The sequence below is a fragment of the Trachurus trachurus genome (genome assembly GCF_905171665.1).
Source record: "Trachurus trachurus genome assembly, chromosome: 16".
NCBI lineage: Eukaryota > Metazoa > Chordata > Actinopteri > Carangiformes > Carangidae > Trachurus > Trachurus trachurus.
This window is the reverse complement of record NC_139902.1, coordinates 65,572-88,662: the sequence shown is the minus strand read 5'-3', so window position 1 is coordinate 88,662 and position 23,091 is coordinate 65,572. Positions and strand designations below refer to the sequence as shown.

The 23,091-nt window shown below is 41.0% G+C and overlaps 1 protein-coding gene across 1 annotated transcript; it reads right to left on the bottom strand.

Annotated features, from left to right (window-relative positions):
• Positions 1-7,148: 7,148 nt before the first annotated feature.
• cndp1 (carnosine dipeptidase 1) lies at positions 7,149-22,677 on the bottom strand. Its single transcript, XM_083990070.1, has 12 exons — positions 22,644-22,677; positions 21,920-22,030; positions 20,364-20,507; positions 17,948-18,110; positions 13,803-13,891; positions 12,971-13,168; positions 12,682-12,766; positions 11,442-11,602; positions 11,199-11,363; positions 10,975-11,116; positions 8,482-8,629; positions 7,149-7,304 (listed from the first exon to the last, which is right to left on the bottom strand). Exons 2-12 carry the CDS (start codon positions 22,028-22,030, stop codon positions 7,226-7,228), a joined length of 1,485 nt encoding a protein of 494 aa, XP_083846196.1. The 5' UTR covers positions 22,644-22,677; the 3' UTR covers positions 7,149-7,225.
• Positions 22,678-23,091: the final 414 nt, after the last annotated feature.

The window sequence follows — 23,091 nt, the reverse complement described above, 5'->3', positions numbered from 1 at the left end:
GTTTTGGAACCTTTATTCATGTGTGTGTATGCAGTGATGTTGATAGGTTTTCAATGTAGTGAGTCCCCGGGACCCACAGGTGGTGATTTGGGTGGGTCCCTGGGAAATTCAATGGGTCCCCAATAGGGTTGTCATAATACCAGAATTTCAGTGCAGCCATTACACACAATGACATAATTTTGACACTTTATATTAAAAGTATATACACAAACAGAAAACAATTAATTTAAGGAGAAAAAAACCTCAAAAACAGCATGTCAATCAATAGGTGCAGATATTATTACAGTGTGTGTGTGTTGTAAATATCACACACACTGTCTGAGAGCCGGAGAGACAAGAGAGAGAGAGCCAGTTATGGCAGGTGGAATTAGCACTTGATATTGAACTTATTTAAAAGGAAAACAAACATGCAGTAGGCTACTTGGCTCCATTTTAATATTTAATGATGGAAAAAAAGTTCTTGAACCATTGAGACCTTCCAGCCAGATGTGTGGTACATGTCTAATATATTTTGTAGCTGCTTAAGTAAATTTAAAAAAAAGAAAGAAGCAGATTTAGTACTGACTGAGGTTCCTATCATTGTAATGGCAAGAATGGCTGGAGTGTATGAAACTTAAACTGAACTCAGAACTGGTCTAGTGGGGAGCTGTGGCTGCAGAGCCTTTACAGCAGGTAGCACACACACGCACACGCACCTGTTGCTGTGCTGTCTCTCTCTGTCCCTCGGCTCTCTGGACTGTTGTTTTGGGCTCTAAGCATGGACGGTCCAACCCCTCCGGACGCGCTGGTTCGAGCCGGGTTCGCGCCGAGAATATGACTCGGTGAGGCAGGGCTTTTTTTTTTTTTTAAACGGGTTCGGACTGAGAATTAATGCTCGTCGTAAATGTAAACACATTAACGTCAGCGCGTCACGTGCAGCACCACGCCGCTCCAACAAACACTACGGCGGCAAAAAAAAAAAAAAAAAAGAGAGAGAAAAAAAACTACCGACTACCGCCGCTACGTCTTCTTGTTAATGGTCGGGGCAATATCAACACCTATGGCTGTGTGGGTTAAATGGTGGATAATGGCCGTCCGCCGGTCATTCCCATGATTTTAAACACGAGTTGTTGTTAACAATGTATCATTTTTCATGGGAAAATGAGGTGCGTCCCCGGGACGCATGGATAGTGAGTTTACTGCGTCCTTTCAGATTTTAATGCGTCAGAGACGCAGGACGCGTACCTAGCAACATCACTGTGTATGTCTGTGTCTTTGTGTCTTTGTCTGTGTGTGGCCGTATTAGCGTTAGCTCCGTGTTAGCGTTAGCGCCATGTTAGCGTTAGCTCCGTGTTAGCATTAGCTCCGTGTTAGCAGGGCTTAGCAAACACCGCTCTCTACCTTCAGCAGTAAACACAAGCACGCGTAGGGAGGGGGTGGAGGAGGTGGTGGCGGCGAGTTTTTTTTTTTTTTACGACAGTGACATGTGCCTCCTAGAACTGTGGGGGAGCCCCGGAGAGGGAAAAAAAGAGAAACCAACGAAGGAGCGAGCTATTTCCGGCCGAGTTGCATAGTTCTGCTTTAATACACATTATATGTAAATTTGGGGACTCTACGACGAGCAGAACTGAAATAGATGACGATCAAAGTCTCATGACAGCTCATGATCTGGAAGTTTTTATCATAACTCAGCTTTTTCAAACGGAGTTCTGCATGTAGATGCAGCAGCTGCTCTGCTCTCACCCGCGAGGCTGCAGCAGCTCGGAGCTGAAACAGGAAGCTCTCAGCCGACGGTCCCGCCCGGTCTTCATCTGGAGCAACACCGTGTCCTCCCCAAGGTCCTCCCGCGGTAAAATGTGATGGTCTCTGGGCCAAAGCAGACCACCGGCACCACCGACCCGTAGCCTAACACAGAAGGACTGCGACCACCGGTGGGACCGGTGTTCCCGAGCTGCTGTGGCCGACAGACCCTCACGTTCCGCGGCGAGAGGCTGTGACACGGCACGGTGCGTCTGTGTTATTGTTGTTTAGTGGCGCCCCCCCCACCCTCGATGGTGGTTTTGTGAATAGAACAACAATTGTTGTATATATTTATCTTATACGAGCCCTTTGATCCAGAAATGCAAGTGTCAGAAGAGCGACAGGCACAAACAGAGCACCTTTCATAAAAGACGCTCTATCTCCTTTTCTAGAAAAAAAGCAGGGATTTTGGTGAAACCCAGCCATGTTTAGCTTGACTTTTCTCAGGAACAGAGGCACGTAGAAACAAACGGTTTGTGGCCATTTGAAGCATAAAGTTACACCTTTCAAATGAGCTACAGTATGTGTTGGTGGCAATAATATAGAATACACTGTGGCTCTACATAAAAAGTCAAAAATGGGCTAAATTGCCGGTACACTTGACTAAAACTTTGGAAAGGAGCGCGGCACTCAATGAGTTAATGATGAAACACAGGTTGCCTCATGTTTGTTACACCATGCCAAAGGAAAGTTCTCAATCCCACTTTTATCACTTTAGAGTATTCACATCTATCACATTTCAAGGTTTTGGGTTGTTCTGTTGGGTGCTCCGTTCCAGGCGGCCATGTTCCTCAGCGTGCTCACGTGACTTCCCCTCAATGGGCCAATTTGCCAAAATGTTGAACTAGCTTGTCTAGTTTGACTGAGCTCTGCTGTCTTCAACAAAAGCCTTTCCTCTGACAAAGTTGGAAAGTGAGATTAGTCAGGCTCAGTCAGTTTTTCAGTCAGTTTTTCTTCAGTGGTTAGTTTCTGTATGGGAATGCAGCATGTAGGATGTGTAAAGGAAGGTTGTTGACCAATAAAATAATAGTTAAGAAAATAACATGGTCCAAATTTGTATTATTTTTGTTTTTTCTCAGTCCTGCACCTGTAACAGGAAGGATGTTGTATTTAATGTTACAGTAATATACTTCATTTTGAAAGACTATTTGATGTGTGAGATTTTTGCACAGCAATTGTCTGTTTATTTCAATAGCAGACCTACAGAGGATTGTACTTACTAAGACATGATATTATAACACTACCTGATGACACTACCTTTTTCACTGTTAACACCCATACACACTTCAAGGTGGATTAAGGCTCACCACTGTGAAACCAAAGTTATTCTCAGCTCCATCACTGCCCCATCCTCAATAACAAAGCACCAAGGCAACCAAACAGAGCACTGTTACTGCCCTGTGTTTCATGGTGGAGTCACATTGAGATTCTACTGGCACCTTTATGTGTCATGTGATTCTTCAGGTTTTCTCTCTGTTTTTACATTTTAGTTTGCAGGGTCTCTCTCATGCAGGTTCAGTGGAAGTTGTTGTTGCCAGAGGGGAGAGAGAGCGTCTGAAAGCCAACTGCCATCCAGTGGAACTCGCCTGTACTGCACTCGCGCTGCTCTGTTTCTGCTCCTGCTTCCTTCTCATTTCACAAAAATTCACTACCATCACAGCTGTCAGTTGTCCGAGAAGATAGGTGCACTCCAGAGGACAGGTGAGTGTTCTTAATGCACTTCTTTTAATGTTTAATGTAAATCGGGTAGACTTAAATGGTCTCTGTCTGCTTCAAAGATGGGGAGATACTGGGTAGTGTCTCGGTCACTTAAGACAAACTCGTTCACACTGCGTCACACACTCTGTGCTGTGCAGCACTGTACAGTGTGTGTGGAGGTGAGGAGGGTCAGCTGGTGTTGTGAATCAGGCCGCTGAAGTGTCACACACGGCTTCTTCACAACACCAGGGTTCTTTCTCTCCACTTTCTGCTGGGATACATGACACTGAAACCTCTCTCCTTAAAGACTGTTGTGTTAAACTAACCCTGCTGCAGCCTAAATGAAACCTGGCCCCTCCTCAATAACTTTTACGTCCACATTTTTTGGAGGTGAATGGGTATTTGAATGATAGACTGGACAAAAATGTTATAAAAAAGTTTGTGCCCATCTGATTCCCTTGCCAGAATCAGTATTTAGACAGAATGAGCTTATTTAAATAATATTCTAACCATGTGACTCCGGGCTACAGATGTTAATTTTCCCCACTTACAGAAATACCTGAAAATGGGTTATAGATGTTATTGATGTGAATACAACAGACTGATGCATGCTTTATTTGTCGAGGACAAATAAACTCAAGGACTCAAAGCTAGTTTCCGTCCGTAGTCCTCACATTAAAAAACAGACAGACATACCACAGATCACAGATAATAGTAATAATAATAACAATGGAAAAAAAGAAAGCAGATAATGGTGACTGCTACCTGCCCAAGCATTATAGGATACAGAATGTTAGCAGCACTTGTAGCAGTAGAAAGACGGATAACAATCTGCATAAAAATGCGAGGATAGAGAATAATAGCAGCAATTAGAACAGTTAGAAAGCAGGTAATAATGCTGGGCAGCTAACTGCTGCCCAGCATTGCCACCTGTGGAAAAATAAAGTGCATAAAGTATTAGCAGCATTAATAAGAAATATAAAGACAAATAGTAGTATCTGCATAGGTATAGGAGAAGTGGGTGTTAGCAACAGTTATAATTACATTGTTACAATTGTACAGCAGGTAACAATGCTAGGCATCTAACCGCTGCCCAGCGTTGCCAGCTGTGAAAATAAAGTGCACATATGTTAGCAGCAGTTATAACAATAAGAAATAAAAGGACAGATAATGGTATCTGCATAAATATAGGAAAAGTGGGTGTTAGTAGCAGTTACAGTTATATTGTTACAGCAGGTGACAATGCTCGGCAACGCGTTGCCACCTGCAAAAATAAAGTGCACAGAATGTTAGCAGCCGTTATAACAATAGGAAATGAGAAGACAGATAATAGTGACACTGACGAAGACTGCCTGTCGAAACCGGTCTGTGGTAGTTGCCTGTACCATTGAGGCAATAAAGACATCAGAAAGACACTGAGTGTTGCTGGCTTCTTGTTCTTTTTAAAACAGATAATAGTATCTGCATGGATAAGAGGTGAGAGGTAGTTACACAATAGATTACAGTATGATATAGAAAGAGATAAAGGCTACAGTAATACTGTATAAGAGTGCTAATCAGCATTTCAGTCATGGGTGCAGGTTTGGTGGGACAGTAACCATTCTTTAAGCTGTTTTTTGAATGCATTAAGTGTGGAACTGTCTCTAATCGGGGTTGGAAGGCTATTCCAACATGCACCGCCCTAAACAGTTAAAGAGTTCTACTGAAGTCTATTGACTAAGGTCTACAAATGGATTTATATCAGAAGCAGGCAGAATTAAAGAGGAACTAAGCAGGATGTCTCCCTGTGCTCTGCTACATTTTTACCTTAATTAAAAAGCTCTGGAGTAATTGTGATAGTTAACTACATGACTTGTGACTTGTTACGAGTGTCAACGGAGGCTCTCTGTCTTCCATCTGCCGTCTCACGGCTGAAAACCAACCTTGCAACATCAGTGTAGTAGCTGGCTGCCGCCCCGGTGTCCCAGCTCTCGTCTCTGCACACCGCAACACCCGTAATCTTTTGTTCATGACGGTTAGAACACAAGCGCCGTAACATCGTTATGTAACGTTTTCCACCGCTCGAAAACAGCGGAAAAGCGAGCAGACTTGCATAGTTCCCCTTTAAATAGCACTTTTTTTCTTGTCCTTCTTTTTCAACACTTTAACCATGCATCTGTATAGAGCAAATAAATACTATGACTGTTCATGTATGATGCGTATCACTGTATACAATCATGGCTGTATTATACAGTTAAGAATGTTTTCATCAGAGGAATTAAATAAAAAATGTTGTCCTGTCTCTAAAAACAGTGGCCCTGACAGCTTGATGCAGTGCAGCTGAATAAATCACCTGCAAAGACACAAATGCAGTACACATTTAAAAAACAACAACTTCAAATTGAAACTTGAATTTTGAGGTGTTGTGAGTTCTTGGTGGGTGTTTATGTATTTGCAGATGTTGTGAGTTTTTGCAGATACAGGTCAAACTGATAAAGCACTTTTCTGAATTTGTACTGTCTGTGTGCCCGTGAAATGCATTGAGTTCTCAGGGCCATCGCACAAAAACTAATAAAAGGAAGAATTTGGCCTCTTTTACATGATGATAATGCAGATCTGAAGCAAAGACCAAAAAGCAAGAAAAACCTCACAAGTTAAACAACTGACTAAAAACGGCAAAACATAAAGATACAGAATATACAAGGTGACTTATGATAGAAAATAAAACGAAACAAAGATAAGTGATTGGTTATATTCATATGTAGTTTTAATAATAACCATTACTATTGCTTTGTTTTCTATTACTTATGACTGTTGTACTTTGTTCATAGATGTAGGTGTTCTTTATAGTATAGATATGTAGGCTTACAGTATGTAAAAACATCTCCATAGTGATGTCTAGTGGTACTCACTGTGGAGAATATAGCAGGAAATGTATAAGTGCCTATGCCGCATTCATGTTATAAAACAGCAGAATTGTATGGAAGCAACTGATACATGTGCAAAAGCATTTGCAATTTGTTCAGAGGAACAAGAAATTGCTACTATGAAGTGCACAAATGACTAAATGTTGTGAAGGTTGAACTAATAGCTATGATCATTTCCATTCTGATCTGAGAAAAGCACCAAAGTGACTGAGAAAAACTGTAAATGAATTCCTGCAATTAAAAAATCATTAATGTAAAGCTTCCAAGATGTTATGTTTTTATAGTATTTTTTGTGTTTTTTAATGCCATATTTGAGACTTTATAAGTCTGTCGTGCAGGTTGCAACATTCTCATAGAACAATGGCAACTATCAAAGAGTAAAGAACAGCTCTGATGAGTCACTGCATGAGTCTTCAGTATGTTGACTAGCAAATAAACAACTCATGGCTGACATATAATGTGTTTGTCTCATCATTACACAAACAAATACACACTGTTGCATTGTACAGCTTTTACTACATGACACACACATACAGTACAGTCTGACTTTACATGGGGCAAAAACACATTTGAAGTGAGGGTGATGAAAACACTTAACGACAATGTCATAGATAGATAGATAGATAGATAGATAGATAGATAGATATATAGATAGATAGATAGATAGATAGATAGATAGATAGATAGATAGATAGATAGATAGATAGATAGATAGATAGATAGATAGATAGATAGATAGATAGATAGATAGATAGATAGATAGAAAGCCGAAAAAGACATCAGAGTGTGTCAGGGAAAGTTCATTGTAGCTGGAATGTCTGAGAGAACAGAGCTGCGCAACATCACACAGTTGTCTTTCTAATCTGGGACACTTCATGCAGGTAGGCGATGAATAATTTGGTTCCCTCGATGTAGTTGTACCTGTGAGAGGGAAAAGAGACTAAACCTGTTGCCTGTTGAAATGTGTACAAGGAACTTCATGTGAGTTATCTTTACATATACTATCAATCTGCCAACATCATTATCTGTAGGGGTTGGGGTTTGACTATCATATGTGACCCGCTCTGGCGAAATGAGTCGGAAGTTGCAACGTTCTATTTTTAGAGCTGATAACATGAAAAACCAATAAGAAATTATTATTATTATTTTTTTTTTTTCAGATTTCAAAGAAATTACATTTAAAACAATCTCCCAAATAAATTAGCCTACATTCTAAAACAATCTCTGTGTCACAAACTATAAACTGTTTTCTTGTCTGTAACAACATCTATTGCCCATCTGTCCGTCCTGGGTGAGGGATCCCTCCTCTGTTGCTCACCCTGAGGTTTTTCCCTGTTAAAAGGGTTTTCTGTGGAGTTTTTCCTCAGTGGATGTGAGGGTCTAAGGACAGAGGATGTTGTTATGATGCCATGTAAAGCCCTTTGAGACAAACTGTTTGTAAAAACGGGCTATACAAATAAAATTGCCTTGCCTTGCCACAACATTAAATAACTTATGAACCATTTATGATAGAGACGAGCTGTAAACTGCATCTGTATCCCAGGATTCCTTGCTTCCTGAGCGTCCTTGAATGGTGCTTTTGTGACAACAAGGACGGGGTTCATATAATCACATAGTACGGGAACAGATGCTAAATCGAGCGTAGCATCGACACTAAACCGAATGTAGCATCGACACAACGCTTGCACATGTTTTACAAAACATCAACAAAGCATTACAACTTCCGAACAGTTTATGATAGAGACGAGCTGTAGCCGCATGTGAGTTGTTAGATTATCTGCTTTCCGAGGGTCATTGAATGGTGCGTCTATGACAACAAGGGGGTGTGTATAATCACGTGGTACAGGAACAGACACCAGAGTCCGCTGGCCAGAGACGTTATATTGTTTTCTCTCAGGTTTTTAATCGGAAAAAGAGAGTGGAAGACCATAATTCAAATGGCCATATCTTGAAAACCATCCAATGTATGACTTTGACTAGGGTTTCATTTTAAAGCTTATTTTCTCCTATTTACATTGATGCCTCTCAACTTTGAAATTTGGGTCACTGTGACTCATTTTGCTGGATCAGGTCACATATGAAGGTAGTGCAGTCAAACCTGCTCATCTTCTCATTCTGGGAGTGTAGCCCGTCATCAAAGCCTCCGATGGGCATCATGATGATGCTTTTTCCTGTCACATCCACAAAGGTTCTGGCAATAGGGATGGTCCCGCCCTCTCGGATCAGATCAGGATCTGTGTTAAAAACTAGGGTCCAAAAATGACGGGTATGAAATCTCAAGTGTTTGACTGCAGAATAAAGCTGGACATGTATATATTTATATCATAACTGTCACTTAAACAAGATTTCCTAAAGCATTCATTACTGGGTGCCAAAAATGTACAAAGGATTGAAAATAAAATTAACTGTAGGCTAAGGGATAAAAAACTAACTGTCTTGGCAAATATGTCTTCACAAGAAAAGTGAGTTAAGTTGTCTTACCTCTTGCTGTGCTTTACACGCAGTTTGAATGACTGAACATAATGATTTGTGTCAAACATAAATAGGAGAATAGACTGTAACGCTACAGAAACAGAACTCGTGTACAAAATACATTTACTTAAAGGGATAGTTCAACATTTTGGTAAATTGGTCCATTGCCATAATGCCTATAGTTTTAGGACTAAATTTGTTACCTTTAATTGTCGGTGCAAGCTATTTTTAGATCAACGGAGCAGAGCCGTGAATTGCTCAGAGCTACGCTACGGAGGCTCATTGGATTTCTTGGTTTCTTTAATCAAACTCATCAAATACACAATCCAACAACTCCAAAATGCTCTGGTGGACAAGTTGTGACCTGCACATTCACTACGCTATGAGATAACGGAACGTTACGAGACAGAGTTGTGTTAGATGTAAATTCATGCAAAACCACTGATGCGCGTTCTCGTCGGGGGCAGTTTTTCGGCAAGCAGTCTCTGCATTTGCCTCGACAACAACTCCGTCTCGTGACATTCTGCGTGGTGAATGTGCAGGTCACAACTTGTCCACCAGAGCGTTGTGGAGTTGTTGGATTGTGTATTTGATGAGTTTGATGAGGGAAACCAAGAAATCCCATGAGCCTCCGTAGCGTAGCTCTGAGCAGCTCACAACTCTGCTCCACCGTTCTAAAAATAGCTTACACCGACAAATGAAGGTAACAAACTTACTCCTAAAACTAAAGGGATTATGGCAACGGGCCAATTTGCCAAAATGTTGAACAAGTCTGTCTCTCAGGGCGTATTCACACCAAGCTTGTTTAGTTCACTTGAAATAGACTTTTTCCTTGGTGCTGACCTTTTGGGGAGGTGTGAATACAAACTACCGGACTTTGGTGCGGACCAAACACGGGAACCGAGACCACCTCTGCAGCTGGGACTCGGTTCACTTGTTTGGTCCACACCAGAGTCCCAAACGAACCCTGGTGCGATATGGTGTGAATGCAGACCTAACTTTTTCAGAACCAAATGCAAAATCCAAGTGCCTTTTTGGATTCAACAGGCTTCTGTTGTTGTCAGAAAATGTGGAAATGATCAACAATGAGCCGTGGGTCAACATGGAGCACAGATAGACACGCTGCCTCCTTGATATCTGGTCAGAGGAAAACATTTATCAGATGCTGGAGAGGACGCACCTGTAGTCGTTATGGATGCACATTCTTAATATTTTTTTAACTGATAACTGAATCTTGTCATATGATTAATAACCGTTAACTGATAGGAATTAAATGCTCTGAGTGTCTGTGACTAGGCTAATGCCAAACGGCATTTCCTGAGAGGATGATTAACAATGTTTTTTTTGCTGTTATCATACACGCATGCTGCTAAAGCTGTGCAGCTGTCCTCTCTTTTTTCCCCCTATTTTTCAGTGCACCATCCTTCTGACACACATGCAGACTGTGTTTGTTGTCTGACCTTCCTTCAGGGGGACTGCTGCATAACGGGCACATGGCCTACTTGTGGCTAGGTAGCCTAATCCCATGTCATTTTTTGCTGCGAAATATGACTGAAGGCAAAGTTCTTGTTATCAGTTAACAGTGTGCATCCCTAGTAGCCATCTTGCACATCTGTGTCCTTGACGATGTACAATCAGGAGGTTGTCCAAGTGACCAATAAGCACAGGACAGATACAACTAAAAGGGCAGCAAAAAACGCATTCATGACCTCCATTGTGTACTTTTCGTGGGACACACATGCTTTTGTTTACAAAGTTGGTCTGCTTTAAAAAAAAGAAAAAAGAAAAAAGCAATGTGAATACAAACCCCACCAAATAAAATAAAAAAGTGGTCCGCACCGAAGCAAGTGAACTATCAAACTTTCCTGGTGTGAATACGCCCTCACAGTGTGGCACTAGAACTTTATACTAGTACTATTTATTACTCATCTGGCAGACACATTTGTCAGAGAAAGTAACAAGTGAGACATCACTAAAGTTTCAAGTGTAAATAACGTGTATAGTATCTATTTATTTAGGTTAGGGTTAGTTTTATAGTTTGCTTCAGCTATACTATCTGTACAAAAGATTTTGATGCAATGTTGGGTGCTTCACGTAGGATGAGAGCTGTTGTCAGTACCTCGTTTGACAGCAGCCTTCCCAGCCTCATAAAGAGAATGCTTAGTGTCAGCCAGCCAGGGCTTTGCCCCAATCACCATCGTGACCTTCAGTCTGTTAGGGCTCTTCCTCTTGGCAAACACTGAGTGAAGGTAGTCTGTCACCTGGAGAATCATAACAAGAGGATAGAGAGCAGTTGTGGTCTGTGTGAGTTAACAATTAGCTAAAAAAAACATTCCATCTTACCTGTTTCTTGACCATTGCAGGATTCATGTTGGGAACTTGTCTGATGGAGAACTTTGCAGTGACCTTAGCAGGAATCACAGTTTTTGTGCCAGGGTCAGAGAAGGCTCCCTCAATGCCATGGATGGAGACGGTGGGGTAACGCCACATGTGAGCCAACACATCCACCTGCAGAAATCACATGATGAAAAATCACATCTCATCATCATTATATTAAACTTGATCATTTAAAGATTACTCCCTCACCTTGTTGCTGTACATGAGTTGGTTGACACCAATCTTGTTCTTGTAGTGGTCGATGTCAAACTGGATGTCCTGGTACATCTTCCATTCTTCATCAGAGAGAGGGGCCACTGCATCCCTGATCCCAGGAATCAGGATCTTCCCACTGGGGCTGATCAGTGTGTCTGAGGAATACCAGCAGAATGGCCACCAATGTTTCTTTAACACTTCAACACTTAAATAACATTAGCATCCATGGTCTATTGATCTACTCTGCTCACACTTCAGAGGGGAAGACCTCAATCTTGATCTTGAATACTCACTAATTACTGCACAGCTCTTGGATCTGATCTACAAAAACACAACCTACTGAGTGTTTTATGCTATACAAAAACTAAAAGAAAACTTGAAAGCAGAGAAAATGTTTCTGGGGTATTCTTCGGTGCCAGTTTGAGAAAACAGAGCCTTTTCCTTGACATCCCTTACTGTGGTGTGGGGTTTAGGAAAAAAGTTAAATTTCACACACACACACACACACACACACACACACACACACACACACACACACACACACACACACACACACACACACACACACACACAGATGATCATGTGTCTGTCTGATCAGCTCTGTCTTGACCTTAAGATCGTGGGTTTGACGGGGCGGTGCGTGGCGCAGTGGTTAAGGTGGCCGCCCCATCTAGAGGCTACAGTCCGGTTTGATTCCCGCGTCGGGCAGACCTTTCCTGCATGTCATTCCCCCTCTCTCTGCCTCCCCCTTTCCTGTCTATCTCACTCACTATCAAATAAAGGCAAAAAAACGCCAAAAAAAAAAAAAAAAAGATTGTGGGTTTGATTCCCATGTTGGCAAAACCGGCCGTAGCTCCCCTGGCCCTCTCAAAATTTCCCAGAGGAAATTTTCTAGTTTTATATTCTATATTTTTAAAACATATATAACACAAGACAGATTTTAGTTTTACATTCAGTTAGTGTCTGATGTACAAAACCGTGACCCCCGAACCGAGGTACATACCGAACCGTGACTTGTGTGTACCGTTACACCCCTAAGGCCAAAACAGCCAGAACCTATACTGTACGGCCAAGACCTTCTTATGTTGGCATTCCAGGTATATAATGGCAAAGGCCACATCTTCCTAACACTGTGTCCTGTGAAGGATGGACCCCTGATCAGCAGCTAATTAGTAGATGCCAAAGTTAAATATGACTAGATAATAGTCAAATACACATTTAAAAATACACTCACCAAGAATGCCAATGAGGTCAGTCATTGGTTCAATCACAGTACCACCATACACTCCAGAGTGTAAATCCTGTCTTGGTCCTTCAACCTGCAGACACACCAAAGGAAAACATTGCCACAAAGCAGCACAGTGGTTCACAGGTGCAGAGTGTGTGTGTGTGTGTGTGTGTGTGTGTGTGTGTGTGTGTGTGTGTGTGTGTGTGTGTGTGTGTGTGTGTGTGTGTGTGTGTGTGTGTGTGTGTGTGTGTGTGTGTGTGTGTGTGTGAACTATGGATTAGGCACAGTATCTTACCTCAGCAAAGAAGTAGCAGTTGCCTCTGGTGCCATAGGTGAGGGCAGGTCGTGTGCTGAGCCAGCCACAGTCTGAGATGATTATATAATCAACATCAGAGAAGAATGTGTCTCTCTGGGCCAGGATCATGGCATCAAGGCCATTAGAGCCTGTCTCCTCCATGCCCTCAATTACAAACTTCACATTCACTGGCAGCTCCTGGTGGACCAAAATAGCAATTTGACATGTTTGACTGTATGTGACACTAGCAATAAGCAGTTTGGATGGAGAATCTGATCTAAAAACTTTGTTTGTATGGAAGATAAGCACCTATTTTTAAATTCCAGTGGTGTTTCAACAGCCTTTACAGACTGTATGATCATGAGTCTTTTTATCTTTGTCTGATATTAGTCTTATCAACAGCTATGCATACAGTATCTGGAACATGTGTTTTGATGTGAATGCTCAGCTGATCTATTTTCTCACAGTGAGGATAGCAAGAAACAGAATGCTGCAGTGACTTTACAGAAATAGCACTGGCACGGCAGGTTGGTTTTACTGAAGTTAGTTTCACTGAAGCTTGTTTCCTCCCTCCTTTCTCACGATCCTAAAACAAACTACTGACATAAACAGTAGTATGCAGTATGCAGTAATCTTCTGGCCCTATCTTGCCTCATTATCTGTACAGTATTTGCTTTTTTATATTTCAAGACAAAGATAATGCAAATATGACTCTCATCTGTCTATGGTCTCATCTGAGGTTACAGTGCCTCTGCAGCTCCCAGTCACATTTGATTATGTTGATCAGCATGAAGAACTATTCAATATTGTGGTGTTGTGGACTTTATCTCACCATACTGAGGGTCTGGTAAGCCTCCACTGCGTGGATCCAAGCTAAAACTGGGGCCTTGTTATCTGATGCTCCTCTTCCATATAGGTTACCTGAAGGCAACACACCAATCATTACTCATTTATGCTTTATAGATGCAACAGATGTCTGAGATTTAATAAATAACTGCTGCATGACTCCTGCTTAGAATTCCAGCCGAACAGCGTTAGATAAATCAACTTGTATTCATTATTACATTCAAGTATGTAACAATGTAGGTATGTTAATCTGAATGTAAACAATGTTTAAATAAATATCGGTCTTCTTAAATATATGGCTTAACTTAACTAAGCCCTTAAAAATAGATAATAAATACATAAACAAAAAGTTTTCATAATTATCACACCAGACAAGTTTGTTGAGGTCTCTGGATGCAAGGTAGGTCAAGCATTAAGAACAAAATTGTGGGTTGACTTTCTAATGCAATATTTCATCTTTTCTAACTTAAAGCAGAAGTAAGTGATATATTTGTGTTAATATAAGTCTTAAATAGTTCTATCTTCCGACAGCAATCACTTACATAGAGTGTTTGGACCGAAACACGGGTCTCTCAGTCACTCTGCTCTGCTCTGAGCCGAGGAGAAAACATTTATCGTATCCTACAGTTTTTATCCAATGAGGAGAGAGAACGGCATGCAGGGCTGTGTGTGCAGCCAAGGGACGCCGTGAATGTGGTGACGTAGCGACGAGGACTGTTAGGGTGCGTTCAAGGAAACTCGTAGACTCGTGTTTTTCCGTCCTGTGAAGTTGTACCAGTTCGATCTGGTACGAGTTCACGGGTCGGAAGTTACGAGTGGCCGTTATAGTGACTTTCACAGGTAAAACAGGTCGGAAAAACACAAGTGGGTTGCCTGGAACGCTACAAAGTCGTAAGTTGTGACTTGAAGCTGTAATTTACGATTTCAAAAGCCTGCCTGGAACGCAGCATTAGCCAAAACGACCGGATCACTCACTTCTGCTTTAAGGAATAGTGTCTGGTCTTTCATCCAAGACGAAGCCTTGGGTGGATGTGCTGATTTCTACTCCAACAGGATTCTTCTCTGGGCAAGGAGAGCTGACAGGCCCTCCAGAGACTGCAATTTCAGCACTAGGTTTAATATCGTTGCTAAAAGCTTCAGATAAACTTTGAGATACAGAATTCCAGAAATGATATAGCTTTTTACAGAACCAGAACATATGGGTCAGGTTGGCCTTAGTGACAATGATCACATGGTTCACTGACATGGATCCTAGAGACTCTGACTCAACTATAATGAATTTGATTGGAAAACCTTAAGCTGAATTGAGCCAAGACGAGTACAAGAGGTTGACCCATTTAGTCTACATTATGCCCCATCCCAGGTTTCATCTTAGATATCTATTCCAAGTTATTCTGCTCAGTCTGCTCTGATTTTATCGAGTGGCACTTTTTTGTAAGTTTGCTGCCCAATAATAATACATCAGATTGGGCCGAGCCAACACCCTCTCTGTTTTATACCTCTGGAGGAGCAACTTATGAATCCTGGGATATTTGTTATCGTATAAAAATAAGACATCAATTTATCAACAAGTCTGAAAAAGGATTTCGAAAAGAAGCCTGAAATACTCTGAAACTGATATAAAAACCTGGGCAATATGTTTATCTTAATACATGCTACTTTGCCTGCTAGGGATAGATTAAGAAGACTCCACATCTGCAGGTTACAATTGAGATCATTAAAGGTATGGTTGGAGATCCTGTAAAAACACCATCCAATCATCTTGAACAAGTCCTTTAAGTCAATTGGATCATGATGTGTCAATCAAACTGCAGACTCTGTCCCTCAAAAACACATGCGCGATCAGAGTCTTCAACATGTTACAACTGGGAAAAAGACAATAACAGTGATCCAATGTAGTACACTCCAGTCGGGTAGGTGCTGATTTAGCTCTAAGCTCGTTAGGTTAGGTTAGTTTATTGGTCTCCACCAGGGAGAAATTTGTTGCGGAAACAGGGAACATGTTGCATACATAAAAACACATACAGGTAATACTCAGAAAATTAGAATATCGTGAAAACGTTCATTCATTTAAGTAATTCAACTTAAAAGGTGAAATGAATATATTATTTAGACTCATAACAGGCATTGCAAGATATTTCAAGCTTTTATTTGTTAGAATTTTGATTATTATGGCTTACAGCTTATGAAAACCCCAAAATCAGAATCTCAAAAAATTTGAATATCGTGAAAAAGTTCAATGTTGTAGCTCAAATTGTCAGCCAATTAATCCAAAACACCTGCAAAGGGTTCCTGAGCCTTTAAAAGCTCTCTGTCTGGTTCAGTACAGTTCGCAATCATGGGGAAGTGAATGAACTTTTTCACGATATTCTAATTTTCTGAGTATTACCTGTACAGTACAAAAAGAACATCAAGTTAAAAGCTGGATGCTGAATGGTTTATTATGATTTTAGGTGTTTTCTTTCACGTGAATGAGCCATGAGAGAAAGCTGGCGGAAAGTTAGCAGTGCTGCGCAGTGACATGCGACAGTATCGCGGAAAGCCGTGTCGCTCACATTGGGTTTACACTTGATGTGAACCCAACACTCATCAAGCGTTGCGTGTTCCTGCGCTCTGGAGGCGTGGCTTCGGAGTCTGTGGGGCTTGGACTTTTGATGTGTGTTTTTTCAAAATGCTTTTTTTTTTTCTGGCTTTTCATGCCTTTAGAATGTAACCGGGTGGTTATTTGTTGTGTGAATGTATTCTCCTTCTGTATCCCTCAGTCTCTGATGCTGTCAGGTGTGTCACGCCCCTTACCGGCACCTGTAGTGCGGACGCTCATTGGCTGCTAATGCGGACCGGTCATATGGCGCCGGGGTGTTCGTTCTCCAGGTATGTAGCGCAGTCTCAGAATGCTGAAAATGTTATAAGGTGCAGTGTTTACAATTTTCTGTCGTAGGTTGCCGTGTAGAGCCGAGATGATGGTTAGCCGCCGCCGCTAGCTCCTGACGGCTACATCACTTATTTGTGCAGGCTACAGCCGGCCATGCAGGTAAACAGTGCCACAAGTCTTACGTTATTGTGTCTGCTAATGTAGCTTATGTGTATGTATTTATTTACATTTGGCTCTGTCTCTCTTTTAAAGTTTGTCTGGCGTTAGGCTGCTGTTTTGCCCTGCCTTGCCTCTTGCCTTTTATCTCCACGTTTGTTTCTTTTTGTTTGCCTGGCTCATCTAGTTACTGCTCTGCCTTTGTCATTTAGATGCTCGTTTTAAAGTAGTGTACTGTAGTTCAAGACTGGCAATCACTTCTATAGAGTGTTTGGTCTGAAACACGGGTCTGTCAGTCACTCTGCTCTGCTGTAAGCCCAGGAGAAAACTTTCCTTGTATCCTACAACCTTTATCCAATGAGGAGAGAGAACGGCATAAAGGGGCGGTCCTCTCTGTGTGTGCAGCCAAGGGATGCGCGTGAATGTGGTGACGTAGGGACGAGGACCAATAGATCCATGACGAGGGCGGGGACTGCTAATTCCATCGGCTGACAAGAAGTTAGCCAAAACCACCGGATCGCTTACTTCTGCTTTAACTTCCTGCGCCACTCGGCACCCAGCTCAAACCATTTTTCCAGGATCTCCAACCCTTTTGTCATAAACACCCGAGAACAAACAGGTTACATAAATTCCCAAAAATTTGAATCCTGAAAGGGAAGGGCAAATCTGTTTCTACAATTTGAAGGGGATAAGTTGTTGATCATTAAACATTTACTTTTTAAAAACGTTTAATTTATATCCTGAAAAACTGCCACATTAGTGTAACATTTTCGGATATCAGGGGCACATGACACAGGGTCTGAGATGTAAAGCAATAAGTAGCCACATACTGTATAAGGATACTACATATAAAACATTCAATCAGACAATCAGTGACACTCTCATTAACTCTTATATTGACTGAGATCAACTAGCATTCTTACTGAGGAAGCATTCACATCTGAGCATCCAAAACCCTTTTAGTTCTTCACAAGTAGCTTCAGGATAAAAAATTTAAAAAATCACTAAATATGTGTCAGCTTGTCTCTGCTCTTACCGACTGTGATGTTTGTGGCTGCATTCCATTATTCCCATAAGTGACTGAGCAGTTAAAAGAGGGTTACCGTTGATGTCAGTCAGGTTGTAGGGATCTGTTGCCCAGCCATCCTCTTTCTTCGCTGGTTGGACATCCACATGGCCATAGACGCACACTGTGTGCTTGTTGGAGTCGTTGCCAAACTGAGCCGTCACCACTTTAGGCAATCCTAACATCTGGCCATTGGGCAGCTGTGCATGTCAAAGGAGAGTTAATATCAGCTTAACCTGTTGTACTGCGACATAGAAGTTAGTTTATTTCTCTCAACATCTGAACCCATCTGAACAGTGCTCAATAGAACAGTAAAGTCTATCATCTTAACAGTGTGGGGGGGCAACCTTCTGACATCCCACCAGTCCGACATAGGCCTCTAATTGTCTAAATGGCAACACTTAATTTTCTATCAAATTTCCCGTCATTCCCCAAAAGATTTTGCACTCGTTGGGTTTACGCAATGATGAAAGGAGTTGGTTAAGTTTAGTAAAAAGACCAGGTAGAGGCTAGACAGGCCAGATAGACAGAGTCCAGAAGTAGAGATTCCAGATAAGTAGGAGGGAGTGACATGTTGAGTAACACACATTTCCTTACATTGAAAGCCTTGTCGGAATGGTGGGACGATGGCATGTCGGAATAGCGGTATGTTGGAAAGGTGATATGTCCAAATGGTGGTATGTCGGAGTGGTGGGATGTCGGAATGGTGGGATGTTGGCATGACAGCATGTAACCAACAGTGTGGGTTTAGCGGTAACACCCCGCCTTTCCGAAAACAGACTTCCATTCTTCGTAATAGCGGGGTTTCCTATTTTTTCTAAAGACCCCACTATTCCAAAAAGGCTATTGGGGAAAATCCTCCATCCTGACCCCCCCCCCACTCCAAACGGACAGACGGACTCAATCAGAAAGGAAACGGAGGCTGCGCATTGATCCTTTTTTCCTTTTGGGGGTCAAACGGATCACGTACATAATTAACTGCAAAACAAGCAAATACTTCATATTAAAAGGAATATTCCGGCGTAAATTTAACCCATGGTCCAACGCCAGTGTTGGGCACGTTACTTTTAAAAGGTAATTGGTTATAGTTACTAGTTACCTTCCCAAAAGAGTTAGTAATGGAGTTACTGCATGATAAAAGTAATTATTTACCAGTAAAAGTAACTATTGCGTGCCTTTTTGTCAAATTACTTAGACTAACCCTTATCTGGAATTAACCAACTTGCTTAGTACTCATCCACACAGACAGGCTCCGCGGTGCGCTGTATCACTCCACCTATCAGCTGCACCTCAGTCTACCAAATTGGCTGCATGCCGTGTTGCGCCGGACGTAATTAGCACTGTGCAGGCTGCGCCACACTGTGCAACTGTGCACCTCGCTTGCGCCTGGTAAGAAATTAGAGCCCCATATGTTTAATGAGTGTGGGAAGCTGCTTTGAAGTGTTCTGGTAACTAATGAGGGGGTAGAGTTAGTTCATGACTGCTTCTCTGCAGTTTTGTAGTCAGCAACTCTTTTGCTGCTGTAACCCTCCCTGATGAGCAGGCTCTGTTTCACATAGCAACAAATTATAGTGATAATTAAAGTTGCTTCTTAGCAGCCACTATTGGACAAATTTGGGCAATTCTGAGTAGAGACAAAATAGGCAGACCACAGGAACATGGGCATTGCAATGCATATTGACAGCATGGAATGATGATAAGTGTTTTGATTCATAAGAGAAAAACAAATGTTCTTACATTGACTCCAATTGTTTAGAGCAGAATTCAAATGTTTTCTAAAAAAAATCAGTTTTTGAGATACAATTCTGATATTTGCCAGACTTCATTAACCATAAATCCAACATATTCTCCATTTCCTAAAGGAAAATTGATAATGTATTTAGCAAGAATTGGCTGGTATATGTTTACAGTCAAACGTTTTCATGCACTGTAGGCTCAATTTTTCAAATATCAAAAATCCAGGTGTTAACTTTGTGGCAGTCTGAAGATGCAGTGTAGCAAATTTGGTGTCAATTGAGCAAACATTTTGGAACAAGAAAGGTGTAATAGTTTTTACAGTTTAAAAAAATATAAACTGACTTCATAATTTGTACTGAGTTCAAGTTTGTAAAGTATTGGGGCTACATTTTGGTGAAAGTTGCAAAACTGTAGCACATACGGTTGGTGTGGTAGGAATTTTCACAGTTCAATGACCCCCCCCCCCCCCCCCCCCCCCCCCCCCCCCGAGAAATATTGACATGTCCTTGGAGTTGCGTATATCTGGCATGGGACTGGAGCTTTGTGCAAAGTTTGGTGATTTTTCATCTATGGGAAGTAGGATTACCTAAGAAGAGGAAGAAGAAGAAGAATGCTGCAGAAAACAATAGGTACCTGGCAGTTTACGCTGCCTGGCCCCTAATTACAGCGTCTAATATAAACATTATTAATGAAAGGGGGACAACCCTGTTACTGACTTCCTGTTCTCCGATGTCCACCAACTCCACCATGCCACCCATCAGCCTCAACTTCTGAGCTGCCTTCTCCATCATGTGGTGCAGCTCTGGTCTCTTCAGGACATTACTGGAGTCACTCTCGATGGCAACCCAATCCCGCAGAGCCTGAAATACGCATACACATTCAAAGCATCATCTTTCATATTCTGTAGAATACAGACTATATATATATATATAAACACAAAGCTCCAGTATGCAGCAGTTCTGTATTCTATATGTGTGTGTGTGTGTGTGTGTGTGTGTGTGTATTGTATATACACACTATATTGAGGAATCTCAGGTGATAAAATAAGAAATGAGGTTGGTTGTTCTCTTCTACCCATCTTATCAAAATGACACTATGTTTACTCTGATCCATAAACTCAAAGCTGTCAAGCAAACGTGCAATAATCACTTCATCATGTACATATTCACACATTCTGTTCTGCACACTTCATGTCTGTGCAATGTGCAGAATGTGATTCATTCGTTAAACTATTTATTTATTCAGTTGTATACATATGCTCTTAAACTTCTGTTGTGTTTTTAACAGAACTAATGCTCGTACTTTCATTATGGTTTTGTGTTAAATGCCAAATAAAGGACACTGGCTTGAGCTTGAGATCTTTCTGGGTGGAGTTTGCATGTTCTCCATGTGTCTAGGTGGGTTCTCTATATTATCATATATGATTTTCAGCTCTTCCCACAGTCCAAAGATGTTTGTCTAATATTATCCATCCGATAATATTAACTTTGTACACAATAACACAAATAGTTTATCCTTCAAAACAAACATGGCAGAAAAAACAATTTTCACTTGACATGCTATTTAATTACACTATATGATGCACTATAACAATGAAAAATAACTGCTCATTATTTTGGACAGTAATACATAATTACTCAGGAACTCATGTACTGTTATTTCTCTCCAGTTAATTTAAAGTAATACAAGAGTGTTGTAAACAGCAGTGGGTGTTGAATAAAACAAATATTCAGGGAGTAGCTGCAACATTCCTATTCCAATGAGCCAATCATGACTTTAGTATCTGACATGTTTAACTACCATGTGCAGTGGGCTATTTTGAATAATTTGTACTGTTTTATAGGTCTAAACAACAATTGACAATTATTTTGACAGTCATTGAGGTATAAATTACAACTGTAATGGAAATGTATGGATTCTTTTTTGTATTCTCCTTTTAGTGCAAATAATGATAACAAATGAACAATAATGATGATTGAGATTATGATCTGATAACTGCTGATCCCTTTTGTTTTGGAGAGGTTTGTAGGCTGGGCCGTCTCTGTAGCACCACACTTCATTTATGATGGTATATTGTAACACATTTTATCATTATGACAAATTTGACATTTTGTGATTTTTGATTAATTGTTCAGGGCTTGTTTCATAAATCACAATGATGGATGATATCTGTGCAATCAGTGTAACTTCTCTATGGAGTCTTTTTTGGTGGAGTGCTTCAATTCACAGTGTCACAACACTTAGAAGTGTAGGTAAAACAAGAAGACTGTACCTCTACATATTCCTCCTGATGGCTGTCGACATACTGCGACAGCTCTGAATATTGGAAAGCATGGGCAGCAGATATGACCAGCAGGATGGAGGGCAGGACTGAAGCATTCATCTGTTGGCACAGTCAGACAGCTGTGAGAGGCTTTACTCCACTACTGTTAACACACACAGGCCGGTAGACCAGTTTCTGATATTAAATGTTATTATATATATCATATTAAATCATTCTTTTTTTAAATTATTATGTTTTGTGTCAGTTTTCTGTTAATTTAATCTCCCTACATAAACAACAAATTAGAAACACAACTATTATAGACAGTACTGATTTGTTCAATGATTAGTCTACAAAAGAAATAGCACAGCTTTCCTCAGCCTAAAATGTATTTTCTTTTATTGGACAGTTTACAGTTTGCAATTATATGACAAAGAAAAGCAGAAAATCTTAATTTCAGCCACTAAAAAAATGAATGATTATCCAGTGATTATCAGTGTAGTTTCTGGTTGTCTTTCTTTTGCTGAACTAATTTTGCATAAAATGCATTTTAAAGTTCTCCTCAAATAGTGGAAAATATTATAATTTTGTCATAAAGTCAAATTTAAGAATATACAACTAACACGGCTTATAAAAATATCAACCTATCAATCTATCAACAGAATGTAAACTCCTTCTCACGTTCAAGGAACACAAATCAAATCATAGTCCAGTGGCTGGCCTTTTGTCTTACCTTTTATCTGCAGATGTGTGTGACAGTCTCCTCAGGCAGGCAGACTGTGGCCCTGTGCTCTTGCCTGAACATTTATATAGCCTCCCTTAATATCACACTCCTACTGAGCCCAGGGGTCACACAGTCAAACATTTCCAAACACGGTGCCAAGACAGCTGACAAATTACATTTTTCTTGCTGACAGCCACAAGAATCACACTCAATCTATTGATCCCACTCCAAGAATGCACTCCAGGGTGCAGCGGGAACAAAAGCTGCATGGCGGAATGAACAAATTCCTGCTGTTTATGTTTTGGAATCTCCAAGCAAACCCCTCTACAGAAGTAGAACAGCTTTTCTTGTTCCATAATAGGCAGGTGTCCCACTGTGCTGAAGATAATACTGAGCTACTTGTAAGCATTCCTGGTTGACGTGCAGCTATATTATATAACTACCCTTAAAACAGTTT